The following is a 13,722-nucleotide window of genomic DNA, read 5'->3' on the forward strand; positions in this document are numbered from 1 at the left end:
CACTTACCATGACTGCAGGGTTGGTTGTAATCTGCACTGGCTTGTTCATCTGGGGGAAAACAAGTTAAATTACACTCTATACTGTAACATTGATGTTTACATTTAACAAAGTACAAAAAGAAATCAAAAGAAGAAGAAGATGTATACTATAATAAACACGCCTCCAAAAATTAAAAAATTGCTGCCAGTTTAAAATTAGTTTTTTAGCACAATAACTGTATCACCTGTCAAACGGAGCGCAGGACAGATCTTGGATTAACAGCAGGTATCTGAAGGTACAAGTGGTTTGGGGGGGGGGGGTCAGATTGTGGGTACATAGTCGTTTTAAAAGCAATAATGTGTTGCACAATAATGTGCTTCTGTGACCATGCGACACCAGGTTTTTGGTGACTATGTATGTCCGTATGTATTTTTTGGTTTATTAAAGTTATGTAGTATTACAATTTTAAATTGTTTGAAGGTGTATGTATTATTGTATACACCTTTCTTCTACTTCTTTTGGTGTGTAAATGGTTTTGTATACTAAAGGAGAAGACCTGTCAGGAAGTACAAATTCATTACAGGCAGGGGGTGGGGGTGGGGGTGGGGATAAAAAACAAGTTATAGTCACCTATCCTGGTGCCCGCACAGAGCTGCATCCCGCTCCTGAACCCCTGATAGCTGTCTTCTGAGCTCCCTGCTGGTTACGTCATAACCTAGCTGATGGATGCCCCGCTCGGACAGTCAGTGACTGGGTGGGACACCGCTGCAGTCACTGATTGGCTGAGTGGGCTAAATCCCAACAGTCTGTGACATGGATCTTGGGTTGTGACGTACCTGGAACCAAGGAGAGGATGACAGCCAGTGGGGTCTGGGAGCTCTGTGATGCGGCACAGGTCGGGCACTGGAGCTATTAGCATTGTGTGTTTTTTATTCACTCCCTGCTAGAGATGAGCGAATCAGCTGGATTTCTGGTTCGCATGAATCAGAAATCTCAGCGGCTGACTCCCGCTGCCTGCTCCCTCCGTGCAGCGGGTGGATACATCGTAAGAAACGCCTGGAAAACTGGGATACAGCCAATGCCAATGGCTGTATCACAGTTTTCCAGGCGTTCCCTACGATGTATCCACCCGCTGCATGGAGGGAACAGACAGCGGGAGTCATACGAACCAGAAATCCGGCTGATTCGCTCATCTCTACTCCCTGCCTATAATGATTTTTAACACCACCACGAACCCCTTACCCCTGCCATACTTCTGCTTTTACAACACTCATAGTTGGTGGTGCCCATTCCATTATTGTTGGTTAAAGAGGTTATCCAGAATTTACAAAAAAAACATGGCAGCTTTCTTCCAGAGACACCACGACACTTGTCTCCAGTTCAGGTCTGGTTTGCAATTAAGCTTCATTCACTTCAGTTGCAAAAACTCCACCCAAACTGGAGATAAAAGTCATGTTTTATCTGGAAGAGATTGCCATTTTTTTCTAACGCTGGATAATCCCTTTAAGGTTAAAAAAAAAAAAAAAAAAAACATGATCCTACATGGCCAATCCTGGAGAAGACACAAAAAAAAAATCCTATCTTCATGATAAATAACACAACACTAGAGCACGATAATGGCTGCAGTCTAGAGAAACAAGTGTATTTACCTGTCTCATAGTAATCGTATACTTGAGCTGTAGCCGGTTTTAGGTCCTTCACCAAAATGTCCTGTTCCACCATGAAGGAGAGGCTTACTGGATTGTGATCAATCTATACACAGATAATATTCTCATGAGTTGAACCTTAACAGATGTGAAATCTATAAGAGAAGTATCCATAGACACAGATATACATTTTTTTTTTTTAGTTTAGTGTGGACTAGGATGGCACAGGATCAGGTCGGATCACTTGATTTTTTTTTTTATTTTTTTTTTGTATTCTAGACTGAACCCGTGCACACAATTTAGTTTTTACTATGTTTGCATTGGTTTGCCTTGGCTTGGATATTGGGACAGATTCTGCTCTGAAATATGTGTCAGACATGATCCTGATCCATCAGCACTGCAAGTAAAATGCATTTTAACAACTTTGAGGACATATTGAGATCAAAGACAAATAAGTAACACATGGAAAACCTTATGATTAACCCCACACAGGACATAGGGTAATCACTGTATAGATTAACAGAACTACAAGCATCAGCCTCAGATTTCTGCCATGAATAAATATGATTATTCTCCTACATGTAACTATAACCTAGCACAATAGCAGCATAAAGGTTAATGACTTATTCAGACCTGGTCCAGGTAAAAAGTCACTGAGTCAGTCTGGATGTCACTTCTCTGGATCAGTTTGTCCTTCTCCAGCTGTGAAGAAAAATGGGTGATATAACTAGCATTGTAATGTAAGGAACAAAGGCCAAATAAAATGAGTATTTATTTGTTATTTGGTTTCAGCTTTATTTTACACTTGTCCTAGAATTAATATGCAAATATTTAGCATATTTTTTAACATGTTTAGCCTGTCTTTACCATGAATAGACAGGTGCCGGCACGGGGGTTGCTGGTGCCGCGGTCCTTTTTAGGATCCGCGGACAGGTTCCCAGGCACGGCGTTGGTCTATTACCGAGCAGCTGCTCAACCTGAAGCACTGCAAGCAGACTGGCCTGCCGCCCAGTGGGAAGAAACCCCTCCCCTCTATTAGAATCAATGAAGCCCCAAGCCCGCAATGGTCTATTCATGGTAAAAACAGAAAAACAATGTACCGCTGCTACATTCGCTTTAAAGTCAGGTACTGTAAATTCATTTAATCTGCAATACAGGAGACAGCCTATGGGCAACAGTGGAGCTATAGTTGGAGTGATGAAGACTCTATGGTGACATTCAGCTGAATGTTATGATCTCTTGATCAACTTCCTTTCTCATACTGTCTAGACACTTTCTTAGACTTTCTAGCCAAAGTTTACACTGTCTTAGAATTAGACTATTTTAGGAAATCTGAACCTAGATTTTCAAACTGTACGACCGTGCAAACATTTTTTAATAAAGATGTGCTTAATCCCTCTTACTTACCTTCCTTATCGTGCTCTTTACTGGAATGAAGCCAGACAACATCTTGATTTCAATAACAGCCATGTTAGATTTTTCCCTCTTACCAGTATATCTGTAAAAATAAAAATCTAGATTATATATATTATATATATATATATATATATCATACGATCATATCTTTTTCAGTCAATATAAAGATCTACAGTTTTGCGAATATTTATTATTTTTATTTAAGTTTTTATAGAGGAGCCCATAGGTCACTTTTAGAAATGTACTGCATATGGTGTAAAAGAGTACAAGAGTATGTGTGTATATATATATTTATATAAAATAAAGTATATACTCACGCAGCTGTGATAAGGATTTCAAATTTGGTGGCAGGATCCTCTAGACAGTTACTTCTTGTAGATGATTTGACACTTAATGAGAAGGTGGCCTCATCCTTAGGAGGAGGGACATTGTACCTTAGTACTGCCTGTGAGTTAAAAAAAAAAATTCCCATTAGAAAGGAAAAAGGCCTATGGGATGACATTAACTAAGTGCATAATAATATTTTTAGAATATTAGATATTTTCCTGCTCACCTGAACAAAGACACAACCAGCCCCAGTTGTGGTCACAGTGTAGTCTTCAGGGACTTTAGATAGTTTGGCCCTTTGGAGTAGAAGCTGGTTATTCTTATCCACATGGAACTGCTCAAGGAATCCTGACTTGGAGCTGACCGCCACACTCACATCTCCCTTGTCAGAAAATGTCAACTCTGCATACTTTGCCAGAGCCTGCAGAGCCACCACTGTGTCCTTCAAAAAGGAAATTGCAGCTTTACAATAGGTGCAAAAGAAGCAAATATTAAATATAACTAACATTTAAACACACTTATAATTCATCATAGAAAGTGAAAGTGAAGTCAGAAGGTGTGCTGATGTGCTGAGGTGCTGACAGTGTGCTGTAGTTGGTAGTCCCCCAGTGAGCATGTTGCCTTTTAGTAATTTGTCCATGGAGTGGATTATGTGCAATTTTGGTCTCTTAATGTAAAAAAAAGTTAAAGGGGAGTTGTGGCTCAGCATCTGTGCCATACTCTGTCACACCTCACTAGTCCTTCCTCTTTCCTCTTTTCATGAATAATCTCTGCTGCCAGGCCTCCTGTTCACTCGTGCTGTCGAGTCAAGTGTTGATTTCAGACATGAACTGCCTACGGCCATGTTGGAGCTGTTGCCTAGGGGTAAATCACCTGTCTGGAGACCAGACAGGTCTCCTGGGTTCAGTTCCCCTGATGGAAATGAAGCATAGTTATTTATTTATTTATTTTTCACCATTGTATTATTTTTGAAAGTGTAAAGAATTTCCAATCAGGTCTAAATTAGTTTTCAAATTAAATGTTTATACAATGATGAGAAAACAAACAAACTATATTTCATTTCCTTTAGGGGAATTAAACCTATTAAAAAAAAAAAAAGTTGTTGGTCTCTAGACAGCGGATTTACCCCTAGATCATAGCTCTACCAAAGCTGGGATGGGTGATTCATTTATATCTGATTGCAGGTCAGTCCTCTATAGGCAGTTTATGGCTAAATCAACACTCAGAGACACTGGCTGACAGTATGAATGAGCAGGAGAAAAATTAGCAAAAGGTAACATGCTCACTAAGGGACTGCCAACTACAGTACACTACCAGCGCCATGAGTAGGGCCTGGGTGCTGTCAGATTCCCTTTAAGGCCAGACTAAGACTAATGTAATGCAAATGGATAACCTATGGTTAGCCTATGGTTAATGTAGTTCACAAATGTGATGTGAACACAGCCTAAAGGGCCATTAACCTATTGTTTTCTGCATACCACTGATATGTGTTGGCAACTTATCAAAGAGGTTTACTAATGTGTACCACCAGGTGTTCAGACAGGCCCATTGACTTTAATGAATTGGACTCATCATGTTATATTCCTAAATATCATTTTCAGCATATGGCTAATAAATATTAGCTTGAATTCCTCACTTTACCTGTGTAGAAGAGAATCCTCCATATGGATTTTGCTGCTTGCTCAACCAGTTCACAATCTGTAAGGCTTTACCTAGATCTTGAGTTGGACCAGACAGAAGAGCCAGAAGCACATAGGACGTCATCTCCACTTCTGCCGAGGGAGCTCTGTGCCAATATGAGGCCTCAGAAGAAGGTGGAGTGGAGTCCCGAGTCCAGTACAGTTGTCCATCTGTGAGAAAGGTAAATAATTTGCTCAAATCCTTTTTTGATATATCCTAGACTTAGTGTATAATAGAATGACTTTAGAAGCCTTGGCCATAAAAGTTTGTTTTATTGATTTATAGTAAAAGGAAATGGAAACTTCCCATTGACATGTTTAGATTGAGTAATGATGCGACTCGTACACAATGGAGAAGGCACAGATTCTTACTTTAACATAACCCTTGCTTGCTTAATGGGTGGGCAGGGAGGACCTCGTCCCGTGCCTAATTTATCATGGTTTATGCCTAGAAACATATAGGCATAAACCAGGAAAGTGCCTTAAAAGTGCCTCACACTCAACCAACCCAACCAGGCCTATCTTTTGTATTGACCTGCACCTCATCCTTTATAGGCTCCCACACCTCACAGAAAGTGATTCAATATAAAGGATTGGGTCTAATGGTGGCTGCTTGAACAATTAAAAATGTAATGTCTTACAGGAAAACTGCTAGGCACTCAAAAAAAAATGCCTCACACTCAACCAGCCCCCTATAATGGCTTGTGGGGGAGTACAGAGGTACCACTGTAATTTCCATTATAAGAAAACTCATCCCACATATCATGCAATATGTCTGTAGTGATCTGTAGTATTTGCTCACCTCCCTGCACTGCTTTCTCCTCCAACTTGCCCAACAATGTTTCCCTTAGTTCAGTCTCTCCAGACAATGTGAAGGTGTAGGCCAGCAGAGCCTGGGTGTATATATTGCTGACATCCACAGAGGCCTTCCTCAGACAGGTTAGGGCATTGCCCAATAAGGGATCCTGAGAAGAAATAAAAGAAGAATATCTATTTTTATTTTAAAACCACACTGCAGTGTATGTAAACTTTTACAGTTTCACTTTACACCAGGTTTAATAAATCTCCCCCATTGGTCTAAAATTAAGACGAAGAACAAATTAAATAATCCAAAAATATCACAGTGTTCAGCTTGTAGTGGAATTCTAAAAAATTGTATCATTTACCTCCACAGATACTCCGGCCTCCAAAAGGGCTATAGTTATATAAGCAGAGAGAGAAATGTCATCTTCTACACCTCCCTGAAACACAAAGTCATCCGTTTTTCAGTACTATATCATCTTATTTACCTGTAACTATAAAAAAATATACAGATAATACAGATAACATCTGGACATAAGATGAACATAATCAATGGACACTCACTTACTGTGCCTCTATTTTGTCTCAGGAATCCAATTTCTCATGAAATCCATTCAACACTATATCAACATGCTATCAGACTCAAAAATTTTTGCGTACATACTGTATAACAAACTGTGGCCACATATAGAGAAACTACAACATATACATCTCATGACAGCAAAGCTTGCTACAGTACATCATTAAAATAAGATAAAATTTACATGTTCTGTATGGATGAAAGTCCTTCTAAATTATTTCCTTAGGTGGGCCCCGGGACCCCAACATTGTGCACTGTAGAGCAAAGAAGCTCAGTAAATTCAATCAAGGTATAATACTTAAAAAACAAAAAAACCTTAACAGAACAATGTCTAGGAGGATAAAAGGAGGGAACATAGAACATACAGCACAACACAAGGATAAGGTAATGTTTCCCCACTGAACGCCCTGGTCTTCAACTAATAATTTTTTTTGTATTGAATGGTTTTAGCCACCACAACACTTGAACTTATGGAGGTCATGTAATCGGCTCAGAATATAGAACTGCTCTGGAACAGCAGCAAATTTTGCCATTAAACTGGGGTTTTACTGACAGAATCTTGCAGCCATTGACCAACACACATAGGCCTGGTGCAGTCTGCTTGCAGCTACCACAGTGTGATTGTATTCCCTTACTCTGTACTTGGCTTACCTTCATGGCATTATTAAACAGTTTCCCCACACTGCGGAAACATCCAGTGTCCTGCTGGTTATTCTTCAGCCATGAAAAGGAATGATTCAGGTGACTTTCATCTATGAAGATATAAGGTCGGGCTTTGCTGAAGGACTTCACTACAAACCCAGTCAACCTGCAGAAACACATTGGAGTTACAGTGTAGAAATACACAATTTATAAACAAATATTTAAAAAGGAATACTAAAAATAGGATTTTTTTTTTTGTCAAAAAGACTATAGGTAAGCACAACATTCTACCTGCCACCACCAAGAAAATACTTAAAAATCCACGAACCATGTGTTTCCTTCTTTGTCACTCTTTCCAAAAGCGCTGTATGATCCATCATCACGTTTGTATGTAAGCTGACGCTGATATCCTGTACGGAAAAAATAAATATATATTACTGTAAAAACTTCATAAAAGCTAGAGATAAGTGTAAGTGCATGAAAATATATATATTTATTGTAGTATGGTAATATTGTTGATCTAACTACTTATACATAATGTATCTATTAGTTCATGCCTATCTGTACCTTATACATATGGTTAGCATGCAACTCATAGTCTTCTTTGTGACATTTATACCTGAACCAACGGGGTCCCTGCGTGGTAAGGTCTACTATTGGATAAGTAAAGTACAATATTAATCAATGTTGAATTTCTCACCGCTCTCCAGGAAGTTCTTGGCTTTACTTTGGATTTCACTCTTCAGTTGATGAGTCTTCTCCAGATACTGCAGGATAAAGATATTGGGAGCAAAGAGAACCATGTTCTGTTCCCCACATCCATATGGCATGGCCAGGAGACGATCAAGGTTTTGCATAGCTGAGCCCATGAGGTCTCCTGCAGGGAAAAAGGTATCATACATAAAATCAAAATTATATTTCTTTATCTCCTCACAATCAAACACACATGAGAAAAATTCCTGAGCACGCATCGCGCTTGGCATGAACTAACATGGCTAGAGAAGCTCCTCGTCGTCAGAAGGACTCACAAACATAAGCTAAAACAGTATGTGGACCATCTACTAGATGTCAGGACTGGTACAGTGGATCCGCATAGCCCACACAAGAGATGGTATAGAGCCGTACCAGAGAGCGGAGTCTAAGGGGCCGCTGGTCTTCACCAGAGCCCTCCGCAAGGCAGGATGGGCTTGCTGCGGCAGGTGACCCCCAGGTCGATACCCTTGGCGCGACTTGCTTGTGTGAGTGGCGAGGAGATGCAAGGTACAGAGTTGTATGTCAAGGATGTAGACAGGGACAGGCAGAAAGGTCAGGGCAGGCGGCAGACAAAACGGAATTGTGCAATGTGAGCAGGTGATCTGGTACACTGGAAACACCATAATGAATGCTTTCTCTGATAGGCAGGGGAATATAGATCCGGCAAGGAGGAACAGGAAGGGGCCAGCTTTACTGGGGCAGGGAATGGCCAGAACTAATAATTGGGACGCAGTCCCTTTAAGACATAGCAGAGCCGGCGCGCGCGCCCCCCCCTTGAGGCAGGGACGTGCGTGCCGGCTCAGAGATGCAGGGACACTGCGCGCTGGGAGCCGGAGGAGAGACCGAGGCAGCAGCCTGAGGGGACATGGAAGAGCTGCTGGGACAGACCGGATGGTGAGTGCGGGCGGCAGAGACACGGGGGAGAAAACGGGCCGGGCAGTGAGAGCGGGCTGCCGTGAGAGCTGCACGGGGAGAGCGGGCATCCGGGACACTAGATGATCAATCTCAAGGGATACCTGGTTATCTTTTATCATGGGAAAAAGAACTTGGTAAAACATTCACCGATTCTGAACATACTATAATTCTCAAAAACGCAATGGGATCTTCTAGATGCGTAAAGACTTGCGAAAATCAGTACAAAGTGTTATCTAGATGGCATAAAACAATAGGGAAGAAAAGGCGGGGGCCGCCTCCTGGTGTAGTAGGTCAAAGGAAGGAGATATCCTTGAAAGGGGAAAGGGATGAGTTGCACTCACCTGGTCGAGTTGTGCAACAATTATAGGCACAACTCTATGTAACACATGAAGTAGAATATAACACCGCAGCTCCTGCCGAAGCACGTCAAGGAAGACGTGCAATTCTGTAACTCGTAGGTAGACCACAGCGGGCTGATGGACCAAAGGGATCTCAGCTTGATATGGGCGCAGGTGTTTACAAAGCCACAGTGGGGCAGTAGTTAATCCGTAGGTTAGAATTTATTGTCACAACGCGTTTCGGCTACCAAATCAAAGATAGCCTTTCTCAAGTTAAAAGGCCAATGTGCCTATAAATTCTAACCTACGGATTAACTACTGCCCCATTGTGGCTTTGTAAACACCTGCGCCCATATCAAGCTGAGATCCCTTTGGTCCATCAGCCCGCTGTGGTCTACCTACGATCTAGATAGCATAAAACACCAGACTTCTTACATAGAATGGGGCTGGGGCTGACTCAGACACGTGTTGGAGGTGCAATTCAGCACCAGGGACGCTCTACCATATATGGTGGACCTGCCCCAACATTACTAAATATTGTTAGGATGTGATACACGCCTTAAATAGAGTGTATAAATCCAAAATATGTCCTGGACCAGAAGTAATCTTACTAGGCCTCCCAGCCAAAGATATTCCCCTGAACAAACATACCCTATGGCCACACCTATTTGCAGCGGCCAAATTACTTATACCCCTTCACTGTCAGACGACACCGACAATACAACAATGGGAAGACAAAGAACATAAGATATGTAGGCTAGAAGAACTAACAAGTATGGTAAATCACACACACAAAAAATTTACCAAGACGTGAGACCTTTGGACAACAGAAACAGTAGGGGACGATGAATCGAACGCATGCGAATCCAAACAATACAAATAATAAGCCTCCTCCTCCCCATACCCCCCCCCCCTTCAGCAATCCCCCCCCCAACCTATCATTGATCAAAAACTTGCAATTGTTTAAAAAACTCAGATCAACAGCAGCCGTTCAGGAGTGTTTGCAGCAACAAAAGAGCAACAAAACTGGATGGTGAGTTTTCACCTAAAGTATAAACCCACAGGCCTCCAACTACAGTTTATATACAGGAGTGCTCTTATTCATAGACAGCTAAAATATATATATATATATATATATATATATATATATATATTTTTTTTTTTAAAAGGTAAAGAATTGCAACTTGAACAGGAAATGTATTCATGTGGATGTATCTCTTGACTGAATCTTGGAGTTTACGATTAATTATGATGCCAGGAGCTCAGATACTATTTAAAAGTTTGCCCTAGTGTACCAACACAGCCGCACGGCTGTGTCAGTACACTGCCGTAAACATTTAAACAGTATCGGAGCTCCAAACATCACAGTTAAAGGACAACTCTGGGCAATTTTTTTTTTTTAATATGTTATTACATAAGGAAAGTTAGACAAATTTCTAATATGCTGCTTCCCCCCCCCCCCCACACACACACACACACAACAGTAGACCCCAAACCACCCACCCACCTCCCCTAAAAACACCAAACTCTGATTCGTGACGTCACGTTTTTTTAGGAAAATTGAAGCCTGACTGATCTCTTAAATTGAGGGAAATAGCACTTTATGTGCATTTCCCATAATTAGTGTATATTAGAAATTTGTCCAACTTTCTTTATGTAATAACTTATTAAAAAATACATTTTGCCTGAATTTCTCCTTTAATTATGATGGGGGAGAGCTCCGAGATCCAGTCCTCAGGACACCGTTCATGCTACTGACAGATTGGGGAGATAATGTGAATGCCCCCTAAGGTATGTCTCATGCACTACATGCTGAAATCTATGCCAAATGAAAACTGGTTTATGGCTGTTACAATATATGCAAATTTCTGGTGTAAATTAAACCTACATTTTCCAGGCCATAACTAAACCGGAGTACAACTAAAAAAGTTGAAACTTTTCACGCCGAACCAGCTTGTGTTAAAATCAGTAAATCAAAAAAACTGATTAGTATATTTTAGAAATTATTTTAGAAAGTTGTCAAACATCTTGTTTATATAGTGATTGAGTGTATTTACATATATCTGCTGAACCTCTCTCCCCTTTTTTTTTTTTTTTTTTTTTTACATATTCAGATGAAAGAGATGTAATATGTTACAAGACTGAAATTGAAGGAAGCTTTGGGGTATTGAATACCTTAGAACACCGGCCTCCAAAACTATAATTTCCATCATGTCTGGGCAGCCAAAGCTAAAGCATGATGGGAATTGTAGTTTTGCAACAGCTGGAGGGCCTGAGTTTGATACCCCTGCCCTAGAGGTTTCTGATAGCGGCCCTGATGAGCATATCCATACATTTAAGGTCTTACCCAACACTAAGATATGAGCTCTTGCAGAATCCTCCAGAATATTATTTGGGATCTTCAGAGATATCTCTTCCACTTTAGACTGGCCTAAAATATGATAGCAAAAATATATATATTTTTTTTTATTGTTAGCTAAAATTACATTAAAATTAACACATTAGCATGTGGCAGTTTATTACAGAGAACACCATAATAATTTACATGTAGCAAACAGGAAGTTGCATGGACAAGATTGAACGAGAACTGCAGAATACACAAAAGCATGTTTTGGGATACATATTAAATTAAAAGAGTTTGATATTAAAAATACGAAGTAAAAAAAAAAAGTACTGATCAATAAGTCTCAGTAAGGCTTCATCTACCCAGCTGTGGAGGAGACCGTAATGTATAGCCCATGATTGCGGATGAGTTGCTTGTATTCACAGATGGTGCACTCCTGAAGTAGAATAAACTCTATGGAGCCCAGACCGCAAAAAGGGTCCCAAAAAGGGTCCATAAAACCTACTGAAATAATTGTAATAAAAGTGGCACAATTGATGTAATTTCCAACAGAACTTTTACAATTTGCTTTCACAATATGTTTTCACCTTGCATCACACTTCCTTTTCTAGCTAAGGCTATGCTCACATAGCGTAAAAGACTGGGCGTTCTGTGACCCGGCCGGTCTCTGAAAAGATCATACCAGCCGGTACTGCAGTACCGGCCGGATGATCCTTCGAGCCGCAGTGTTATGATGCGGGCGCATCCATGCGCGCCCCCATCAGAACTTTCCACTGCACGCTATGCAGCAAGCGGCCCATGGTTTTCTGCGGCTGCTATTCAATGAATAGCAGTCGCAGAAAACTGACATGTCAGTTGTTTGCGGCACCGCTAGGGATCCCGGCCGGGGCATATACTATGTGTATACGCTCCAGACGGGATCCCATAGACAGCAATGCAACGTATATTCTTGTAATAATCAAGGCCGTTGTACAAGGGCTATGATTTTACGAAAATATACGTTGTGTGAACATAGCCTAATACAGTATAATGTCCCCTTACCTTCCTCTTTGATGCACACCAAAGAACTGTGTGATTTCTCCACCAGGATACCTCCAGGCTGTTAGGAACAATAAATAATAAAACTTTTTACATCATGGATAAATTTAACAAATGTTAAATATCATATACCCTACCCAGGGAATCTGTCATAATTCTCAGAAGTAAGCCGGAAATTCCTAAATCATTGCTGGCTTACACTATATAGAATGAGGCATGAGGTTTCCTGCTCAAGAGCAAAACACCAGATTATGGTGCAGGATGTCTGTGTTGCATTGGGGGTTAATGCAATGCATTGTTGACTTACTGTACTTCTGAGAAGTTGTGCAGATTTCTGGGATGGGCCACAGGAAATCTACTGCTTTGCTTATAGTGACAGATGTGGAGATTAGATTTACTCAGCTCCATTGAAAACATCAGAGAGCTGAGACCAGGGTACCTAGTTAATCTGAAAATGACAGGGAGGTAAGTTAATCCCCTGGGGATATGACTGATCTGAGTCTGCCAGAGACTGTGCTCTGTTGGTGGGGGGAGAGGGCATAGTATACTTGTCTTCAGCCAATCATCCACTGAGGCGGGACACAGACAGAAAACTGGATCGGTAGGTATACTACTACCTTCCTCCATGTGGTTTAAAGGCCATGTTCACATTCCGTAAGAGACCGGCCGTTCCGTGACCTGGCCAGTCTCTGAAAAGATCATCCCGCAGGGTTCAGATGTGGGCGCATCTGTGCGGGCCCGCATCAGAACTCCCCACAGGACATTATGAAGCTTGCGTCCACTCGCTTCATAGTGCGAACTGACATGGTTTTCTACAGCCGCAGAAAACGGACATGTCAGTTCTTTGCAGGGCGCGAGGAATCCCGTCCGGAGCATATACGATGTGTAAACACTCCGGCTGGGATCCCATAGAAGGCAAGGCAATGTATGGTTTCGTACAAAGTACGACCATTGTTGCCGATTGCAACAACAGCCGTACTTTTACGAAAACATACATTGTGTGAACATAGCCTAAGGCTGTGGAAATGCATCATGCTTAGCAGCCTTAAGTTTTTACTAGAACAATCACCAGAGCGGCACACCGTACTCGCTTGAATATTAAGTACTTTGGAATAGCCCGATACTTGAGTGAATACTATACTCGTTAGAGTGTGCATACTCATCTCAAGTAGAGATGCTTCTGTAGTCCACAAGACTGTTACTAGAATGATTGTCCCAGATTAGGAAGAAACTACAGTACATTCAATGCCCAACAAGACCCAT

At 41.3% G+C, this 13,722-nt stretch overlaps 1 protein-coding gene across 1 annotated transcript in view; it reads right to left on the reverse strand.

Moving 5' to 3' along the window:
• Nucleotides 1-13,722, reverse strand: part of LOC138799210 (alpha-2-macroglobulin-like) — a 65,836-nt gene that overhangs the window by 6,778 nt on the left and 45,336 nt on the right. The window contains exons 22-35 of the mRNA XM_069980096.1: nt 12,463-12,520; nt 11,425-11,508; nt 7,772-7,948; nt 7,400-7,481; nt 7,081-7,237; nt 6,215-6,289; nt 5,851-6,013; nt 5,011-5,219; nt 3,596-3,811; nt 3,360-3,487; nt 3,034-3,124; nt 2,260-2,328; nt 1,630-1,732; nt 8-49 (exon numbers count right to left, since the gene is read on the reverse strand). Coding sequence (XP_069836197.1) covers nt 8-49; nt 1,630-1,732; nt 2,260-2,328; nt 3,034-3,124; nt 3,360-3,487; nt 3,596-3,811; nt 5,011-5,219; nt 5,851-6,013; nt 6,215-6,289; nt 7,081-7,237; nt 7,400-7,481; nt 7,772-7,948; nt 11,425-11,508; nt 12,463-12,520 — 1,654 coding nt within the window. The remainder of the gene's footprint in view (nt 1-7; nt 50-1,629; nt 1,733-2,259; nt 2,329-3,033; nt 3,125-3,359; nt 3,488-3,595; nt 3,812-5,010; nt 5,220-5,850; nt 6,014-6,214; nt 6,290-7,080; nt 7,238-7,399; nt 7,482-7,771; nt 7,949-11,424; nt 11,509-12,462; nt 12,521-13,722) is intronic.

The sequence above is a fragment of the Dendropsophus ebraccatus genome, chromosome 8, assembly GCF_027789765.1.
Source record: "Dendropsophus ebraccatus isolate aDenEbr1 chromosome 8, aDenEbr1.pat, whole genome shotgun sequence".
Lineage (NCBI taxonomy): Eukaryota > Metazoa > Chordata > Amphibia > Anura > Hylidae > Dendropsophus > Dendropsophus ebraccatus.